The following is a 21,513-nucleotide window of genomic DNA, read 5'->3' as shown; positions in this document are numbered from 1 at the left end:
TGGGCCAAAGGCAGGTGCTAAACTGCTGAGCCACCCAGGGATCCCTACTTGCTACTTTTTAAAAAATGTAGGGGCACCTGGGGGGCTCAGTGGTTGAGTGTCTGCCTTTGGCTCAGATAATGTATTCCAGGGTCCTGGGATTGGTCCCACATCCGGCTCCCCACAGGGAGCCTGCTTCTTCCTCTGCCTGTTTCTGCCTCTCCTTCGATGTCTCTCTTGAATAAATAAATAAAATCTTTTTAAAAATGTATATTCTGTGCCAGGCACTTTACATAGAATAGTAATCACAATCACTTTACAAATGGAGAAACTGAGACTCAGAAAGAAGATGCTTGGAGGAGGATATACGGCTGAGAAGTGGTGAAGCTGGAAACCTATATGCCCTTGTTACATACTACCTGCTTCTCCAGCCTGGTCTCTCCACATTCTCTAGCTCAAGCCATAATTTTAGTCATATCTGACCATTTACAGTGTCTTGAACATGCCACATTCTCTCTCCTGTGCTCCTTTGCTTGGGACTTGTTTAGCTGTGCCTTCTGTCTGCTGACTTCTTCCTCTTCTTTCCTCTGGGAGGCTCTCTTGAAATGATGCTCTCCAGCTGGGGTAGGTTGACCTTCCCCTGTGCTGCCCCAGCCCCTTTGCAGCCCACTGTCACAGGACATATCACAGGCATCTTTGATGCCTAATTAAATGTGCCTCGCTCCATTAGATGGTGAGAGGTTCAAGGGCTGGGACTGTCTTTGTAGTGGGAGCTGCCATTTACTGAGTGCTGTCATGTACTCCCTTCCCTTGCTTAATTCTCAACCACCACCTGAGGTGGGGATTGCTGTGCTTGCCTCCCATATGAGGATATGGAAGCCCAGAGAGGATAAATAACTTTCCCAAGGTCATCATAAGTAAGCAGCTAAGTCGGAATCACACATAAGTACGTGTGATTTCAAGGCCCCAATTCTTTTTGCTTTGCTATGCTAGCATCAGACCTATCCATGATGCTCACAGCTCAGCTGCTGGGATAGAAAGACAGATAAATACTACCTGAACAAAGAAATTAGCAAGCTAATACAGGTTTATACGACATTCTCTGGGAAAACACACGGAAGGGAAGAATTTGTTCTCCCTCGGGGAGGAGGGGTTGGAAAAGCTTCATAAAGTTGCCAGAATGCTTGGGAACTTGTAAACTGGTTCCATAATTATAGTTTAAGATGGAAAATAGATCCCTGCATCAAATACTGGTGATTAGTTTTGGGGGCCATGGCAGCTATTTGTTCGGGCCACCACTGCTTCCAAATTGGCCCGTCAGGGTGCCAGGAATTTTGCCCAAATGCCTGCTGGTACCTGCTGAAGTGATGGCTGGTAACCAGGCAACCCGGTCAGCACATTGTTTCATTAAAATCGTGTGTGTGTGTGTGTGTGTGTGTGTGTGTGTGTGTGTGAAAACTACTTCACATAATCACAGTCTTAATCTCACATATGATATTTTAAATCTAAATGAAAACCATCCATTTTCAAGCTTATGGCTACCTGGAGTAGGGTAGTAACTCCTAATCATGAGTTCCTTGCCTGCTCCTGTCTCTCAACTGCACACATCCCTGGAGGCTGCTGTTTCTATATTCTCTCCTTCAGGGAGTTCCTCTCTTTTCTAGGCTAGAACTACTGTAAAATTCCTATAAAATTAAGCTTAAAACCACAAGCAAAGCATGGCTTTAAAACATACGATACAAAAGCTTCTTTGTTTGCTCTGGAGGAGGATGTGGGGGGAGGCACAGTGGGCAGCTGGTACCCAGATACCGATGTCGTGGCTCGGGCATCAGGCAATCCAGAGGTTTCCCTAACTGGCTCCATTTCCTAACTGTGGCCTTGGGCAAGTTACTGACTTCACCTCCTTAAGCCTACATTCCTGATCCATGAAAGAGTGAAAATAATAGTATACCGTAGCAGGATGATTGCAGGACTAATGAAATCATGCAAAAGCACTTATTGACTGGTTTGTAATGTTACCAATAAGCGCTAGTTGTAATGATAATTATTATTACACTTAACAATGGCAGGATGAACTAATCTGGGTGACAGTGATTTGCAACCTATGAAGCTCTGTGAAAATGTGAAATAGTATTATTATGGTGTCTAGTGTTGAGTGAATGCCAAAGAGCTTGGTAGAAAGAGAAACAAGCAGGAAATCAGGAAAGCTGGATCCTTTTTTTCTCTTTCTAAAGGTTTTATTTATTTATTTGAGAGAGAGAAAGAGAGTGCACAGGAGCAGAGGACAGGGTGTGGAGGGAGAGGGAGAAGCAGACTCCCCACTGAGCAGGGAGCCCAATTCCAGGACTCTGAGATCATGACCTGAGCGGAAGGCAGGTGCTTAACTGACTGAGTCACCCAGACACCCCAGGAAAGCCAGATCTTAATGCTACTCTTGCCATTAACCCTGCACTGTGCCAGTCTCTTCTGAGCCTCAGCTTTCTGGCTTGTAAGTAAAGCAGTTTGATTAGATTATCGTGAGATCAATCCCAGCTCTGAAATTCTATGATTCCATGAATATTGGAGCAAATAAGTGACATAGCACAGCTTACACAGTTTTTGGAATAGAGTGGAAGGTCAATACATACTATGTGGTTCATGCCTGAGGTTGATAAAAGTTAACCCCAACTGCAGCAATCAGAAAGAGCAATCTGGGGGAATTCAGTGAAAAGGCAAACTAATCTGCCACACCTCGGGAATCTTGGAGGACATTACTGTGGCAGAAAGTAATAATTTCTATCATCTATAATGGCAATACTAAACTCAAAAGTAATAGTTTCTATCTATAATGGCAATACTAAACTGAGACACAGTCTCTATTACCGAGGAGCTGACAAACTATTGGATAAAGCATTATAATGGTGGGGATACCTTTACACTTTCGGCATAATCCTGTATAGTGCTAATATTGCTCATATATTATTTGTCCATTGTTCTGTAAAAATATAGCTGCTTGTGTATTCACCTCTGACTTTGCTTCTCCACCCTCAGCTCTCCAGCAGCTTCTGGATGTTAAATATTATCTCTTCATGTGAGTGGTACCAGAAGGAAGAGTCATATATTACTCTTTTACTTCCTAGGAGCCCCTTGAACTGGTTTGCAGGGCAGCTCTGGATTCTTTCTTATTCTTTTCAGAGGACAGATCAGTTGAGATATGGCTGTTTGGCCTGAGTCTTCCCCAGGGCTCCAATTTTATTTTTCCTGTCCACTCTGCCCTTTGGCCCTCAATTAAGACAAAATAACCAGAAATGATAACAATAACAAGACAGTGCTGTGTGGTGGCAGCACTTCGATCAATCCATGGATAGGCTAAATATTTCTTTTGCTACTATAGCAACTACTATTGAATGCCTTGTCACTTACCTTTGAAACTCTTTGGAAATGTGGAAGTGGTTTTGCATGTAAATGCTTAAATCACCTCATTTAGTGAAGACACTTTCATCTCCCTCCAAGATTCTTCTTAAAGAGACTTTTACTATTTTTTTCAGATATCATTAGAAATGTAGAATGCCATATTGATAGATTTCCCCCAAACTCACTGATTTTCATACTCCCTGAGAGTGACAAGGATATTATGAAAACCACAATAGAAAAAATTTCCATAAAAATACTTAATCAAAAATAAAAGACCTGATGCTTAAAGATACTTCCAATTATCTGGAAAATTGATGAGATAATTGAGTGCTCATTTAACAATTTGTTAGATAAACATGTATTAAATGCCTAAAAGTATTGTATGTGCAGAGCCCTTCAAACATAAAAGAGATTAAGAAATGGTTGCTACTTTCAAGGAGTTCAATTAAAAATTGCTTGCTTTATATCTTGTACAAATACCTAATATTTTATAAAACATTTTCCATATGTAGCAACTCATTTCATCCTCAGAACAATCAATCCTTGTTTCACACTTCATAAACTTGAGGTTTATTGTTGCTCACTGTTATTTGGCAACCAGAATGTTCATTTTGATTCCTGGTTTGATTTTATGTGCCTCATGACTAAGAGTTCACAAAGCATTCATTGGAAATAAAGTTTTTTCATCTTCTTGCTGTCTAGTCCTTGTTCCTCTTAGGTTTGAGTTCCCTCCTGAAAGTGTCAAGGGCTAAAATGACTTTTCAAATTCTCTGGCAGGGACCTCTACTGCACACCTGTGGTGGGGACCTGGTTCTTGAATTCCTCTCCCTTTTTATTTTTTAATTTTTAAAAAGATTTATTTATTTATTTATTCATGAGAGACATAGAGAGAGAGAGAGAGAGAGAGAGAGGCAGAAACATATAGGCAGAGGGAGAAGCAGGCTCTTTGCAGGAGCCGGATGCAGACTTGGTCCTGGGATCACAATCTGAGTGGAAGGCAGCCACCCAACTGCTGAGCCACCCAGGCATCCCTTAATTTTTAATAATTTTTAAGAAATTAAAAAATATTTTATTTATTTATTTGACACAGAGAGAGAGAGCATAAGCAGGAGGAGGTGCAAGCAGAGGCAGAGAAGCAGGCTCCTCGTAGAGCAGGGAGCCCGATGTAGGGCTCAGTCCCAGGACTCTGGGATCATGACCTGAGCTGAAAGAAGGCAGACACTTAACTGACTGAGCCAACCAGTTGCTCTTTGGATTCCTCTCTTACCCAAACTTCTAGACCAGAATTCAGGAGTACATTGCTACTTCATTTTTGCTTTCTAATTTCCCTTTATTCCACTCCTGATCATTCCTTCCAGGTCATTTGCCATCTTGGACTATTTTCTACCAAAAGGTTGAAAGAATTGGGCAATTCTGGATTTATCCTGTCCCATGCTTTCATGTAGAGAGGAGGAAACTGGGGCCCACAGCCATCAGTTGTAATGCCAAAGCCACACAGATAGGTGGTAGAGCTGGACTTGAACCTGAGAGGCTATGTTTTTTGACCAGATGTCTTTTAAAGGCATCAAGGTGTGTTTAAAAGCCATCTATCAAATGATATACTGCTCTTCCTCCTCGGATTAAGAGCTTCTTTTACCTTGCTAATATGTAAACATTTGGTTATTGTTACAACAGAAATCTACCCAGTTTTATAATGTTTCACAGATCCCATGGTTGTGTTTTTTCAGAGTATACCTGTTCACCAAGGAATTAAGTAGTGACTGAGTCTATTACTGAGCATCTACTATGTACCAGGCATAACAGAGGCATCAGGAATATAAAAACCACCAGCTTTGGGCCTGCCTTTAATTGAAAGTATTCTTTAGATCCGTGTAAGATCATTCAACTGTGGATTACTAGTAACCAAATAATTTTAGTGTAAATAGTCCTGCAAATGTGAGAAAAATTAGTAACAAGAAGAACTGAGCTCCGGTAAGGTGTTGATGCAGTCCTTGCGGCCTTTAACCCGAACACTTAGGATTTCGCAGTGCAGAGGACCCAAGAAGTGCTATTCGAATGTCACCAACCGTGGTTTTATTTTTATTTATTTATTTATTTATTTATTTATTTATTTATTTATTTATGATTTTATTTATTTATTCATGAGAGACATACAGAGAGAGAGAGGCAGAGACACAGGCAGAGGGAGAAGCAGGCTCCATGCAGGGAGCCCGACGTGGGACTCGATCCCGGGACCCCAGGATCATGCCCTGGGCTGAAGGCAGGCGCCAAACTGCTGAGCCCCCAGACATCCCCACCAACCGTGGTTTTAAAAGTCTCCTGGGGGATCCCTGGGTGGCTCAGCGGTTTAGCGCCTGCCTTTGGCCCCGGGACGTGATCCTCAAGTCCCAGGATCGAGTCCCACGTCGGGCTCCCTGCATGGAGCCTGCTTCTCCCTCTGCCTGTGTCTCTGCCTCTCTCTCTCTGTGTCTCTCTGAATAAATAAATAAAATATTTAAAAAAAAAAGTCTCCTAAATTGCTAGTAAACTGTCAAGAGCGCCGTTCTTGTCCATCCCGGCCGGTCTATTCCCTTGATTTGCCTTGTTTCCCCTGCAGCGGCTCCACCACCGGCCCCCCCCCCCCCCCCCCCCCCCCCCCCTCCGCCCCGCGCTCTTGCACGCTCTTCCGCGGTCCCCGGGGGCCGGGCCACCTCGGGCCACCCGTCGCGTGACTCCCCGCTCCGGACCATGGCGGCGGCGGCTTGGGGCCGGCGCCTCCCTCGGGCGTGGCTCCGCAGCTGCGGCCCCCACCGCCCCCGAGCCCCAAGGGCGGCCGGGGCTCCCCCAGTGACGCGCCCCTCGCTGTGTTGCAGGAGCGCGGGCCCGGGCCGCGGCCGTCACTACCGCGCCGCACTCTGCGTGGAGCCCAAGCAGCCCCTGGCCGTCGAGGAGGTGGGCCCCCGGCCTGTCCGGCCTCACGAGGTAGGGGGGGCCCCCGGGACCCCGGGGCTCGCGGTCACCCTGCCCGCGGCCGCCACGCACACCCCACCCGGCAGGCCGCGTCCTGCTCGGAGTTCCCGAGTGCTCGGCTAGGGGGCGCCCGGGAGCCCCGAGCGCAGCGGCCTCCTTTGCCCCCCCACCCCCCACCCAAACGTCGGCCTCTTGCCCAAGGCCCCAGAGCTGTTGCCTTAGAAACAGACAATTCTGAGTCGCACACGACTTCGCGTAAGCACTTGCAGGGGGTTGCTTCAGTACACATAAATGGACCCCATCCTTGGCTTCCGCTTCGGTGTCAGCATTTAATGATCTGTCCTCCCTCCTCTCCCAGACCAGCCTGTCACGTCTGTCCTGTACTTCTGAGTATGTGCCTGGTGCCCTCCTCTGTTGTAGTGCAGGGATTTGGGGTGGGGGTATTTAGGATCGTGGCCATTTCCAGTGAAATGTGGAGGTCACTTTGGCCCTTCCGGGTAACCCCTCTGGTGACACAGTGTCACCTCGAATGGAGAATGAGAACCTCTGGCAAGGTCAAGCAAGCAGTGAGCCTCAGTGTCAGGGGTCCCTGATGAGAGGGAGCCATGCAGCTTCAGTCCTGAAGTGTCACTTTGCTAGCAGGGACCCTGTTGTGAACTGGATTATTTGAGCAGGCATATGATGGCAGCCGGTCTGCTTCCTGGGATTCGTGTGCTGAAGGAGGGTCATTCTTGAATTGTCCTTGAATCGAGGTGCAGCGGCTTGAGGACCTGTGTGCGCCACACATGTGTGTCATGCACACAGGGTGCACAGGTTGAAGGCTGGGCTTCTGGGTTCTGGTATTTGCCCAGGCACTGCCTCGTAGGAATTAGCTCAGGAGAGTTGGGTCTCTGTGAGTTTACTCACCATCAAATCCTCATGCTCTGGAACGGTGCCTGGCACATGGCAGACACTCAAAACATCGCTGAATGGATGCATTTTGTCCATAGAACTATCTTCTCACCAACATGGCTTCTTCTGTACTAAATTGGGAATGTAAGCAAACAAATAAATGAATGTCAGTGATTCTCTCTCTCAGCCTTCGTTTTCTCCTGTTCTCGGCCCTGTTCTCCCTCTTCAGCCTGTGTCACAATCACCTGGGGCTCGTTAGAACAGATTGCTGAGCTTTGTCCCCAGAGTGATTCCATAGATTGGGGTGACGCCTGAGAATCTGAATGGCTAGGGAAACTCCCAGGTGACACTGAAGCCAGTGGTCTGGGAACCAGACTTTGAGAACCACTGGCTTCCAGGGTCTAGAAAAAGTGCTGGCTACACTGTGCAAGGCTGCCTCTGCTCTGGCATGGGCCTGAAACACAGAAGCTTGAGACCTAGAACTGGCCTCCAGGATGGTAGCTGATCCCTAGAAAATAGCTGGTCACGTTACCCCTCTGCTTAAAACATTTTATTTTATTTTATTTTATTTTATTTTATTTTATTTTATTTTATTTTATTTATTTTATTATTTTTTGCTTAAAACTCTTTAATGGCTTCCCACTGTTCCTACTGTGAAGACGCAGAGCCTCAGTAAAGACTACACCCCACTGGATGGTGTGGTCTCTGCTCTGTAGCCCTAGCCCTATCTCTTTCACCTCTTTGTGCTCTAAGCTCGCTGGTTTTTCTTTTGTGCCTATCACAGGACTTTTGCACATGCCATCATAACAAAAGGCCAGATGACCCTATTATGCACTTTCATAGCACCATGTATTTCTCTCTAACATTTTGTGTAAGAGTTGTAATTTAACACACAAAGCATCACAGTTACTTGGCTGATGTCTGACTAATCCCATCCAAGTACTAACCAGGCCTACCCATGCTTAGCTTTCGAGATTGGATGAGATCGGGTGTGTTCAGGTGGTACGGCTGTAATCTGATGTCTGTCTCTCCCACAGTCTTAGCTCCATGAAGGCAAGAACCTTGTCCATTTTGCTTCATGATTACATACTGGCACTTAATTCAGTGTTTGGCATATAGTAGACATTCAGGAAATATTTTGGTGCAGTTGAATGAACTTCGTCCCCACAGACATGAACTCTGCTTTGTTGCGGTTTCCTTTTTTTTTTTTTAATTAAGGATTTTATTTATTTATTTGAGAGAGACAGCAGAGCAGAGCTGCAGAGGGAGAGGAAGAAGCAGGTTCCCCACTCAATAGGGAGCTCAACGTGGGACTTGATCCTGGCACCCTGGGATGACCACCTGAGCTGAAGGCTGAAGTAAAAGAGAAAGCACCCAGGCACTTTCTGCTCTTATGTTTCCTTTGCAGGTCAGGGTTGATGTCCATTTCTGTGGAGTTAATTTTGCTGATATTTTGGTCTGCCGTGGTCAGTATCAGGAAAAACCCCAACTTCCTTTCACACCTGGTGAGTATGAAGGGGCCAAATGACTGGTTGGGAAAGAAGCTACAGAGTTTTCAGAACCGTGTGCTTCATCACTGGTGATGCTTGCCTGTTGGCAGCGATGCTTCGGCTTTGTCAGCCTCGCCGCTAATTAGAAGCACTGGATTGTGAGCCCCTTGAGGGAAGGTTCTATGACTGTGTCGCCCCTGGTTTTATGCCCTATCTTAGCATTGTGCCTGGCTCCTAGTAGATGCTCAACAAAAACTTTATTTTATTTTTTAAAAATATTTTATTTATTTATTCATCACACACACACATACACACACACACACACACAGAGGCAGAGACACAGGCAGAGGGAGAAGCAAGCTCCATGCAGGGAGCCTGATGTGGGACTCGATCCCAGGTCCCCAGGATCACACCCTGGGCTGAAGGCGGCGCTAAACCGCTGAGCCATCCGAGCTGCCTTCAACAAAAACTTTAATGATGCATAAATGAACAAATGAATTTTTACATATTGTGTTCAGCAGAGTTCTGATCAGAATCCTTGGCCCTCGTCATTCCCTTACATACCTTGTTAGTGCCTCAGTTTTGTTTTTTCACTGAAGGGTCATAAACATCTGTTTGCAGCTAAAACTCTCAGTCCTCACAAACACATTCCTAAAGAAACCGAATATCAGAAGATCAGAAAGAAGAAAAAGAGTTTATACATTTCTAGCAGTCCACTGTCTGATTTTAATTATGCCCAATCTGATTACATTTAGATCTCAAGTATGCGGACAAATGACTGCTTTTTGTTGCTGGAATTTAGTTAAAGAGAGATATAAGTATAGCCTGTTGTGTATATAGTACATGTATATTTTATACAGACATATACTATTAAGGATACAGTGATTGCAAAATAGTTGCTGTGTTTTGGCCTCAGGGTGTTTGGTTGTGTCTCAACATTTGGAACCATTTCCCTCTGTATTTGCTGACATGCTGGATGGGGAGAAATGTCATACTCAATTGAGTTATTCCTCTGGCAGCTCAAGTGGGAAATGTATGATCGTTAAATTCAGAAATTTTGGAGGTGAATAGTAAAGAGCGGACATCAGTTCATCCAAATTGAACCAAGAACTTTATGGATAAATATAGTTCATCCCCTTGAGGGCCTCATAGTCCACAAGAGGAGACACAGAAACAGATAAATGTAATATGATGAATGTTGTAATTGGGGTACTGTAAAGAGCCCAAGGCCCCAGTGAGCAGGATCAAACTTACTTGTGTATCTGTGATTCTGTTTTTGCCCATTCTTGAAATTTTCAGTTGTGTCTTGGTAAGAATGGGACTGCCATAGCTTTTCAGGTTGTGATCATTAAATCTTAAGTTCCGGGCAGCACCCATGGTCCAGCGGTTTAGCGCCGCCTTCAGCCCGGGGCGTGATCCTGGAGACCTGGGATCGAGTCCCACGTTAGGCTCCCTGCATGGAGCCTGCTTCTCCCTCTGCCTGTGTCTCTGTCTCTGTCTCTCTCTCTCTCATTCTGTGTCATGAATAAATAAATAAAATCTTAAAGAAAAAGAAATCTTAAGTTCCCTTTCCTGTGTTATGGGTAGGATGTTCTTCCTTGAGGGGTGGGGGGACACTAAAACCATCTCAGCTCTAGAAAACGGATAGAACGGCCTGTTGATCAGGCTTTTCCTGCCTCTGTGGAGCTGGGCTTTCTAGATAACCTAGTGTTTAAACCATTTGTTTTAGGAATGGAGTTTTCTGGGATTGTATTGGAGACAGGCACAGATGTCAGCACAGTGAAAAAGGTAAATGAGTGGAAATCTAAGGAATTGATGTGTGTGTAGCTATGAGACATGTGCTAACCTCATCTATAGCCAAAGGATCTTACTTCTCTTGGCCTTTGCCAACAGACACCAGAGGGGAAACCGAGATGAAGGGGGAAGAAATGAATTCTGAATTGGAGGAAGGAAGCCAGTGGAAGTTCCTGGCTTCGTAAAATCTTTTATTACTAAAGAAGGCAGTACCTTAGTCTTCAGTCACTGAGAGGATAGAAAATTCTCAAATTTCAGCCTCTTGTGAAAAAAATTCTGGGATTCTAATTTACTTCAACTTTTTCCATACTCTGTCCTGTCCAGAATGTGCTCATAACATCTTGGCAGCCCGGTGGGGGTATTGAGAAAATGGTTGAATTATTTACCAAACATTAACTCTGAATAAGTGATTATGGCAAACCTATGTCTTATGGGGTCAGAGAGAAAGATTTTCTTTCTTTCTTTTTTTTTTTTTTTTTGATTAATTTGGGAAGAGGTAAATGGCAAGGCCATGCATTTGAACAAGCCCTTAATGGTATTTTCTCTTCAGGGAGATCGAGTTATTGGCGTGAGTGGCTTTAATGGTATGGCTGAAGAATGCATCATTGACCAAAAGGTATCCCTAGCTCTCAATATTGATGCTTGGAGATTTTTTTTTTTCTCATTTCTTTTCTTTAATCTCCACCTAGCTCTCATTCCTTGTTACCCTTCTCTCCCCCTTCTTTGTATTTGTTGTCTTTGTGTTTGTTCCTCAGCCAACACTTCTTTCAAATGCTAAACCCTTTTCTGTATCCGTGTGACAACCCTGCACAGAGCTTTGTTTGTGTGGAGCGGTGTGACGAAGAAGGGCATTTTGTTTTCTGAGTCCTGGAGCAACTGACTGGCTGTCCCATTGAAGTATAGGTAGTTTTGGTAGAAAAACTGGTTTGGGGCATTGAGCTGGATATAATAGGTTTCTCCCGGACGTGCAGCTTGTGAAAGAGATAGTCCTGGGAATGGAGCCAGCCAGGGTGGTGGGCTAGGGTTGCGCAGGATGTGAATGGCGGCCCCTAATGGTGAAGAGTACACAGTTTTTCCCACAGTTTTATTGAGGTAAAATGTCCATAGAACCATCTCTGAATGGGTTCCATTCTCTGAAACTTGATTCCTTCCTAAGCCAGATACTAGCCTTGGGATTTGTGAAGACCCATACACCCAAGTTTTGAACTCTGTCACAGCTTGCTTGGTTTTGACTTCCGGTGGCTTTTGGTTCCTGACAGGTTTGGTTCATTGACGTATCAGTCACTCAATCAGATCGTAATATTTACTGAGCAGCTTTTTTCTTTTCTTTCCTTTTCTTTTAAAGATTTTATTTACTTATTCAGGATCACAACCTGAGCCAAAGGCAGATGCTCAACCACTCAGCCACCCAGGTGCCCCTACTGAGCAGCTTTTATGAACAGGTTACATGTGCTTAATCTCTAAATTACTCTTATCTCTTTTTATAGACACTGTGGCAGATTCCAGAAGGAGTCTCCCTCCGAGAAGCCGCTACCCTGCCTGTATCCTATGGCACTGCTCTTTTGGCTCTGGAGCATCGGGCATGCACTCAGCCTGGGTAAGAGGCTGTGTAGACAAGCCAGAGCTAGATGGTATCTCTTTCTGATATCAGAAGTGCCCAGCAAGACCTTGCCCCTACCTTTCCCCTCCCTGACCTTTATTTTTTAACTTTTTTAACGATTTTATTTCTTTATTTGAGAGAGAGAAAAAATATGAACTGGGGGGATGGGGCTTGGGAAAGGAAGAAGAGACTCCCGCTGAGCAGGGAGCCTGATACAGCACTCGATCCTGGGACCTGAGATCATAACCTGAGCCGAAGGCAGATGCTTAACCTATTGAGCCACACAGGTGCTCCTCCCCTCCCTGACCTTTAGCTCTTGTTCAGCTTGGGTGAGGAAAGGCCAAAGGAAGGTAATGACCAGACGGGTCTGGTGACAGCGGGGTTATCTTTTTGTCTGAGATGGAATGGTGGACTATGAAATTGGCCAATATGAATTTGGAGAAATACCTCTTTCAAACCTGGCCACTCTGGAGATCACCTCCTAGAAACTCTTACATGTGAGAGAGTTGGTTTATGTAAACTTGTTTCCATCTGGTTTTATTTATTTATTTTTTTTTTTAATTTTTTTTTTTCCATCTGGTTTTAATGGAATCCTATGGTATTTGTTCTTGTGAGGCGTGACTGGGTGTGCCTACCGGTGGTATTTCAAACTCAAAGGTGCAGTGGTTTCCTACTTCACCTGAAATATATGCCTTTTGCCCTTTTCAGAGAGACTCAGAATTGCTCCAGAGAAGTGACTTTAGTTGAACTGTGGCCATTCCTTGATCACCACCATCAAAGATGCAGCAATGTTTAGTATGAGAATGATTTTAGGACGGAATTTCTGAAGCAGACATTGGAGTGGTAGCTCAAAGGAAGGGTTGCTCCTGGCATGATGAAGAGGTTCCCTAGAGGGATTAAGGAATATTTTTCCTAGGAAGTCTTCAGCCCAACCAAATTCTCACCAATCAAGCAGTCACAGACATAACCCAGCCCTAACGTCTAGAGAATGGGTCTCCATGAAATGTTGAATGAAATGGCCTTTAAGTTCTCTTCTTGCTTTAGAGTGGTCATGAAATCATATGATTGGATGATTTTTGAAGGTTTCTGAAGTAATGCCCACCTTTCTCTGGCAGAGAAACTGTTTTAGTGACGGCAGCTGCTGGAGCCACTGGCCTTGCGGTGATTGATGTGGCAACGAATATTCTTCAGGCTAAGGTACTTGCATGGTAGGGTCTCCATTAAAAAAACCCACAAAGCACCACACCTCCAGTTTTCAAACACAGAATATATTCATTTGTTCATTCATAAATATCATAGGTAAGGCACTGGGATATAAAGTAATCCAGAGTAGGGTCTTGCCATCTTATTTGCATGTGGACTGGTGAGGGGACCTGGGAGTAGATCATTCATCCTTCCAGTTACTAGAACCTGGTGAGAGCTGACTTGCTTCATGGCCCCTGCAGATTCTGTTCCCTTTCCCTATAATGCTCTTCTGAACTGTCTCCCCCTGCACTTCAAAAAAAATTTTTTTTAAATATTTTATTTATTTATTCTTGAAGACACAGAGAGAAGCAGGCTTCCTGTGGAGAGCCTGATCCCAGGACCCCAGGATCACACCCTGAGCTCAAGGCCGACTCTCAGCCACTGAGCCACCCAGCAACCCCTGCTGGACTTCAAACTTAAACTCAGATGTCATTTCTTCAGGGAATTATTCTTTATCCTATAGGAGATGTTAATCTCTCCTCCATCCCCCTGCTCCCCCACTTCCCCAGCTGTTTGTAGGTGGTCTCCTAGCATGCTATACATCTCTCTTTCGTGGTATGAACCTCAGTGTGTGGTTTATCTTTTACCTGTGTCATGATTGGATTAATGTCTCCCTCCTACTCAACTGTAATCCCACTGAAGGCAAGGACAATGTCTGCATGGCGCATTACGGTAGTCCCAGCAGCTGGCATGGTACCTAGACCATAATAGGCACTCAATAACTATTTCTTTTCTTTTTTTTTAAAGATTTTTTTTAAAGATTTATTTATTTATGATAGACACAGAGAGAGAGAGAGAGAGAGAGAGAGAGAGAGAGGCAGAGACACAGGCAGAGGGAGAAGCAGGCTCCACGTGGGTAGCCCGACGTGGGACTCGATCCTGGGACTCCAGGATCGCGCCCTGGGCCAAAGGCAGGCGCCAAACCGCTGAGCCACCCAGGGATCCCCTTTTTAAAAAGATTTTATTTACTTATTCAGGAAAGACACAGAGAGACAGAGGCAGAGGGAGAAACAGGCTCCATGCAGGGAGCCTGATGTGGGACTCGATCCTGGAACTGCAGGATCATGCCCCAAGCTGAAGGTGGATGCCCAACCGCTGAGCCACCCAGGCACCCCGGAGAAATAGTTATTGAGGCACGATCAGCTTGGGGCATGATCCTGCAGTCCCGGGATCGAGTCCCACATCAGCACTGGGTATTATGCTATATGTTGGCAAATCGAACTCCAATAAAAAAATATACAAAAAAAAAAAACCCAAACTATTTCTTGAGTGAAAGAATAAATAAAGAAAGACCGAAATCTCTGCAAGGACATCGTTCTGAGGTGGTAGGTGTCAGATAAGAAGGATTTCTTAGAGACAGCAGACATTTAAGCTGACTTCTGAAGGACTGGTAGCAGTTGAATAGAGGAAGGAAGGAAGGGAAGGCCATTTCAGTGGTGGGAGGGCATATTATCAGAAACATGGGATCTTACATGATGCGTTCCCTGGAATTGCAAAGTAGCGTCTATGGAGCAAAGGGTCTGTGGGAGAATGGTGGAAGATGACTCTAGGGAGGTGAGCAGAGACAAGATCAGGAGGTACTGAAGGATTTGAACCCTTAGTGGAAGCTATCAGGAGGTATGAAGGACTTTAAACAAGGAGGTACATGGTCATGTTTGCATTTTGCCAAGTTCATTCTGGTAGCAATGGGGATGCAGGATAGGGCAAAGTCAAGGGTAGTCTGGAGGCAGTAGGGCAGTCTCTTGGAGCAATCCAAGCCAGTCCAGTGGTGATGATACTTGACCCAAAGCACTGGAAGCGATGAATTGAGAGATACTAAAGTAGAAGAAAATAGAGAGTTTGATCCTAATACAGTTGAAGGAACAAGGAATTTGAAGCTAGTCTGACCTAGGTTCAGATTCCAACACTGCCTCTAGCTTAATTGCTTCGCTTTCCTCTTTGGTACAATAAACCTTTCCTCATATGGGGTCGTTGTGGGAATATTGAAATTACACGTGCAATATGCCTGTTAGAGGGCATGGCATGTTGGTAAGAATCTCTTAAAAAGGATTCCTGTTATTATTAGACATTGAGTGGGAAGGAGCAAACTAGGTTAACTTGTGGATTTGCCATTTATTGCAGTTGAGAACACAGGAGGAAATGGTGAGCTCAGTTTAAGTATTAAGTGTGAGGTTTCTGTGGAACATGCAGTTGGGATATCCAGAAGGCACCGAGATACCCAGGTTTGGAGATAATTGGATTGCTCTGGAATTTCTTCAGGTGGTGTCTCTCCTGTTTTGCATTAAGTTCTTTTTGGGAAGGGCATATGAGTTCTGAAAGCAATTTTAGATACCAAGAAGCTCTCCATGGAATATTAACACATTTCATGTCAAAGCAAGGGCTTTTAGCACCTCTCAGTGGGGAGACCAAAATTAGTCTCATTGTCTAGAACTGCTGACTATCATTCCTAGGAAGATAAAATTGCACCATTTGTTTTGAATAGTGATAGTAGGTTAAGTAGAGAGAAAAATTGACTTCAATTCAGATATTAAAATTAATCCAAGCTGTATTTTCTTGAGTAGCCATAATGGTTTATGTGTGTGTGTTTTTTTTTTTTTTTTTTTAAGATTTTATTCATTCACTTGACAGAGAGAGAGAGCGAAAGGGAGCGAGCAGAAGCAGGGGGGAGCAGCAGGCAGGGGGAGAGGGAGAAGCAGACTTCCTGCTGAGCTGAGAGCCCGATGCAGAGCTCCATCCCAGGACCCTGGGATCATGACCCTAGCCGGAGGCAGATGCTCAACCGACTGAGCCACCCAGGCACCCAGCCACCCAACCATAGTGGTTTTAAGCAAAAGCAAACAACAACAAAATAATAAAAATAACTTTAAAAGTGTCATCATGCCGCCCACTTGGAACAGGTTATTTTGAGAACAACCTCTATTCACAGCATTTCATATTGCTTTCAAAGTGCCTCCACACCAATTATCATACCCCTGATCCTGACAAACCCCTGGGAGAGGAGTAATGTGTTTATTATCCCTATTTCACAGATAAAGAAAGTGAGGCACCAGGGGATACAATGGTTTGTGGCAGGTCTCAGTGGCGCCCTTGTGAGAATCAAGATTGGTGTCAAGTCCCTGACCCTAGCCTGGTGTCTGCCCTCTGTGGTGCTGTGTGAAGCTACTTGAGGGTTCCTCTGGGGAGTACTTGAGGGTGGCTTTCAGTTTCAGATAGTTATGGGTGAGTTTGCAATCTTCTAAGGGCACTGATGGTGCTGTGTGTTTGAATGCAAGTTCTCAGTGTCACCTTGGGGCCAAACTGCTCAGGCTGGTGGGTGCTATCCAGTAACAAGGTACCTCTAGGCAGTGCTTACGTGTTTGAAGCTTTTCTGGAGGCTTCCGAACCCCACACAGCCTCACAGTCTGGCCCATGGTCATCCTTGCCAGGCGTTAAGCATGGTTTTCTCCCAGGGTGATGGAATGGAAAAGCATGGGCTCTGGAGTCCGGCAGCACCACTGGGTTTGAATGGTTTTCTACCACCTACTTCCTGGCTAATCCTGAGTTAATTACGTAACCTCTAGGTCTGTGTCTCCATCTATAGAATGGGAGTAATTATACCTCCCCCATAATGTTCTATGAGGCTTAAATAGAATAAATGATTGTGTATGTGCAGCAATAGATTCAATTTATCTAACACTTTGTTTTCCAAATGCTTTACGGACAGTATTGCATTTGCTTTTTAAAAATAAATCTTGCTTTACGGACGAGGTAATTGGAGCTTAGGGAAGCTGGTGGACAGCACAGAGGTTAAAGGTATGAAGTCTGGAGATGGACAACCTGGGGTTGGGTCCCAGTTCTGTTTCTCATTAGTTGTGTGATGTTGGGCCTCCCATTAGTTATGTGACCTTGGGCAGGTTCCTTAACTTCTTTTGCTTTAGTTTCTTCATCTCTAAAATGGGGGATGCTAATAGTGTGTGTATCTTTGGGCTACTAAGACTAAGAGAGTTATTAATATATGCAAAGCATTTACAATAGTACATGGCACATAGTAAGCTTTATGTAAATTAGTTCCTATTAAGTAATTTGTTGTAAGTGACACTGCTAGTTAGTAGCAGAGCCAGAATTTTAACTCAGGTCTTTCTAACTTCAAGATCTTTCCACTGAATTGTTTTTACCCTCTGGGAAGCCTTCTGAGATCTCAAACTAGGTTGGATACCTCTCGTTTGGACTTCTGCCACCACCTGTACTTCCCCACCATCACACTGCTGTATCTTGCTATCTTGACTCATAGCAGGTACTCAATAAATGATGGTTTAATCTATTTTTGGGAAAGACTTTCTGATTATCTCCTGAACCATCTCCCAGCTAGACTCATTGGGGTTCCAGGATTCCTGGAAATGTGGATCCCATGGCCAGTGGGTGTGGAGGGCCAAGTGTGATGGTGCTGTGTGTTGGCCCTGATATGTAGGATTGGGGCTGGTCCTAGGGCAGCAAGGTCACACTGTTTTTTTTTTTTTTTTTGTCACACTGGTTTTGTTGGTTATTCCCTTTGGTTGAAAGCTGGGTGGGTAGGATGAGCCTCTCTTGGTACATATCCTGGATCACCAGAAGCTTTGTGTTCTCTATGCAGGTGATAGCTGCCGTCGGAAGTGACGAGAAGTGCCAGCTTGTGATGCAGAAGGGCGCGCAATCCGTCGTGAACTATAGTCAGGGCGGCCTGAAGGAGGCTGTGAGGAAGCTGGTGGGCAGTGTTGGGGTGAATGTGGTCATCGACACAGTGGGAGGAGATGTCTTCCTGGAGGCACTCCGCAGGTGCATGTGATGGTCTTTCCAGAGGGGGCTGGACCTGGGGGTCTGCTAAAGCCTTTTCAGACCTGTCTTCCTTCTAGTCTTACTTCTCTTCCATTTTAGCTGCTCACTTTTCTTGTAGGCATTGGCTTCAACGAGAACAGCTGAGTGGGAGGGTGAAAAGGAATAGAAGCAGAGGGAAAATCAGGAAATGCTTAAATATAGAAAAACAAGATATCCAGCTGGAAAATATCCAAAAAATGACTGCAGACTCTCTGGTTGGCAATATTGAATGCTTTAGAAATTATGCACGTGTTAAATTCAGCTATGCCAGCTCCCATTAACTACTTTATATATATATATATATATATAGTGTGGGTAATTCTCGGGATCATTGTTCAGATGTTAGAATGACCTGAGTGGCAGGCCCTGGTTCACTATGCACCAAAGTACAGACTCTTTCTTTCTTTCCTTTCTTTCTTTTTTCTTTCTTTCTTTCTTTTTTCTTTCTTTTTTCTTTCTTTCTTTCTTTCTTTCTTTCTTTCTTTCTTGTACAGACTCTTGATCTCACTGCTTTCAGAGGCAGCCAGCAGTGTAGGTATCTCCTTGATTTGTTTTATTTAAAAAAAATCATTAGAGTTTTAGTGTATCTGTTGTATCCACACCAATTCTCATTCTGTCTTTTTTTTTTTTAAGATTTTATTTATTTATTTGAGACAGAGAGAGCACAAGTGGGGGGCAGGGGCAGAGAGAGAGGTATAAGCAGATTCCATGCTGAGCGGGGAGCCCAATGTGGGGCTAGATCCCAGAAACCTGAGATCATAACCCTAGCCGATGACAGACACCCGACTGACTGAGCCCCTCTCATTCTGCTTTTAACCAGGGACTCCAGAGTGTTCTGATAATACTAGTTTCATTTCTCATGTCATCCTGGCAAGCACAATTTTGTGGTTTATCTCAGTTTAAAGTGGAAAAAACAGAAGCAGAGAGAACAGCTTTCCTACGGAAGGGACCCAGTTGGCTCTAGGGCCACTGAGCATCACTGTACTGTGCTTGGTGGTACTGTAGAATTGTGGTACTGTGCTCAGAGAAGCAAAGGAAGGATAACGTTGACTCAGTGGGGAGCCAGGCCAGAGAATTGCTAACTCTTATGCTCTTCTTGCCTTCTGGGTAACGGGTAATAGTGTTATCACAAAGGCTTCTTGTTTTTCTCTAAAGAAGAAAAGCAAAAGGCAAAAGCCAAACAAGAATACATATATTCTTTATCAAAGATGTTTACAAAATTATTTTATTTTTTTAAAAGATTTTATTTATTTATTTATTCATGAGACACACAGAGCGAGAGTCAGAGACACAGGCAGAGGCAGAAGCAGGCTCCATGCAGGGAGCCCGATGTGGGACTAGATCCCGGGATTCCAGGATCACACCCTGGGCCAAAGGCAGGTGCTAAACCGCTGAGCCACCCAGGAGTCCCTACAAAATTTATTTTTATAACTTCTTACTTAGTGTGAAACTGTATAGTGCTTCTCATGGTAGGTTGCAGAAAACTTGCATGAATTTTTACAGATTCTTCAAAATTCTCTAGAGCAGCACATAACTTAAGGAGTCCTAAAGTAAGTCTTTGTGTGAAGCACATAATGCTTCATGAAAGTGTCTATCTTCATTCCTGCTTCTGAAGTTCGAAATCTTACAGTGTTTGTAACTCGCTTATTTCATTTAGCACAATGTCCCCAAAGTTCATCCATGTCATAGCATGAGACAGGATTTCCTTCTTTTTCAAGGCTGAACAATATTCTATTGTATGTATATAACACATTCTGTTTATTCATCTATCAGTTGGTGGACGTTTGGGTTGCTTCTCCCTCTTGGCTATGGTAGATAATGCTGCTGAGAATGTGGGAGTGCAACTATGTCTTCAAGGCCTTGTTTTTAATCATTTTGGATCTAGACCCAGAATGGTATTGCCGGATTATGTGGTAGTTCTATTTTTTTTTTTTAAGATTTTATTTATTTATTTTAGAGAGAGAAAGAGAGAGGGTACACTTAGGCAAGCAGGAGGAGGAGCAGAGGGAAAGGGAACAAGAATCTGGAGCAGACTCTGGGCTGAGCAGGGAGCCTGATCCCATATGGGGCTCTGTCCCAATACCATGAGATCATGACCTGAGCTGAAACCAAGAGTCAGATGCTTAATCTATTGAGCCACCCAGGTGCCCCTGGTAGCTCTCTTTAATTTTCTTTTTTTTTTTTTTTAAGATTTTATTTATTTATTCATAAGACAGAGAGAGAGAGAGAGAGAGAGAGAGACAGGCAGAGGGAGAAGCAGGCTCCCTGCAGGAAACCCAACGTGGGATTCGATCCTGTGGCCCCAGGATCAGGCCCTGGACTGAAGGTGGCGCTAAACTGCTGAGCCACCCGGGCTGCCCTCTCTTTAATTTTCTGAGGAACCTCCATACTAACACTTGGTATTTTCTGTTGTTGTTGTTTTTATGGTAGCCATTCTGATCAGTGTGACTATACATTGCTAATTTTTAAAATAATTTCTATTCCTTGTCCTTTCTTGCCTCAGCCTGGCATGGGAGGGCAGGATCGTGGTGGTGGGTTTTGCTGGAGGAACCATTGCTTCTGTGCCCGCCAACCTTCTGCTCCTGAAGAATGTCTCAGCCATGGGGCTGTACTGGAGCCGATACAAAGAGCAGAACTTTCCCATCTTCTCCAGAACCCTGTCCTCAGCTCTTCAGTACTGCCAGCAAGGGCGCATCCAGCCACACATCGGAGCAGTTTTTAAGCTGGAGAAGGTGAGATACTCTGAAGGGATATGATGTGGCTAACGCCAGGACATCTCTGGTGTCAAGTTACTGGATAGTTTCTCTCTGGATTCCATAAATCCTCCTTTTATGGATTGAAAAGGTACAAACACGGTGCAGAATTATGGGGTCTCACAGGCTGCAGGGGGACAGGATTTCTCCTTGTCTTCAGGGTTGTGTGGCTGTTGCTTCAGGCCTCATGAGCCACCTGGGAAACTGAATTTGCACCGGCCATAAAGGAGCTAGATTTCAAGGGCTCTACCTCCGTCATTGGTTTCTTAAACAGAAGGACGTGATAGAACTTTAGAAAATAATTTACCCGTGTTTGTATGAACTCTGAACTCCATAACATACAAGTCTTAGAAGGAAGCATTTAACTTGACCTTTGATTTTAGAAAACAGATGCTTTAAAGTACAGCCAGATGATCTAAGCTGAGGTTCTGTGAACAAAACACTAAATCATGCCCCGCGTCATAGGACTGTAATTCATCCATTAGTCACCGTAGTTAATTTTGTTGGCTATGCACTCCCTTTCTTCATTCCCTCTCAGCCCCATTAATGTGGCTTAAACTTCCTCCAAAGTGTAATTGCATATGCAATA

At 44.5% G+C, this 21,513-nt stretch overlaps 1 protein-coding gene across 1 annotated transcript in view; it reads left to right on the top strand.

Moving 5' to 3' along the window:
- Positions 1-6,057: 6,057 nt before the first annotated feature.
- The window catches only part of LOC112921844 (quinone oxidoreductase-like protein 2), a 28,689-nt gene continuing 13,233 nt past the window's right edge, over positions 6,058-21,513 (top strand). The window contains exons 1-8 of the mRNA XM_026001240.2: positions 6,058-6,333; positions 8,621-8,717; positions 10,432-10,490; positions 11,047-11,112; positions 11,984-12,093; positions 13,212-13,293; positions 17,951-18,132; positions 20,675-20,903. Of these exons, the coding sequence (XP_025857025.1) occupies positions 6,100-6,333; positions 8,621-8,717; positions 10,432-10,490; positions 11,047-11,112; positions 11,984-12,093; positions 13,212-13,293; positions 17,951-18,132; positions 20,675-20,903 (1,059 nt within the window). The 5' untranslated portion in view covers positions 6,058-6,099. The remainder of the gene's footprint in view (positions 6,334-8,620; positions 8,718-10,431; positions 10,491-11,046; positions 11,113-11,983; positions 12,094-13,211; positions 13,294-17,950; positions 18,133-20,674; positions 20,904-21,513) is intronic.

Source organism: Vulpes vulpes, chromosome 13 (assembly GCF_048418805.1).
Source record: "Vulpes vulpes isolate BD-2025 chromosome 13, VulVul3, whole genome shotgun sequence".
Lineage (NCBI taxonomy): Eukaryota > Metazoa > Chordata > Mammalia > Carnivora > Canidae > Vulpes > Vulpes vulpes.
The sequence above is the reverse complement of the archived record's forward strand: the minus strand, read 5'-3'. Positions and strand labels throughout refer to the sequence as shown.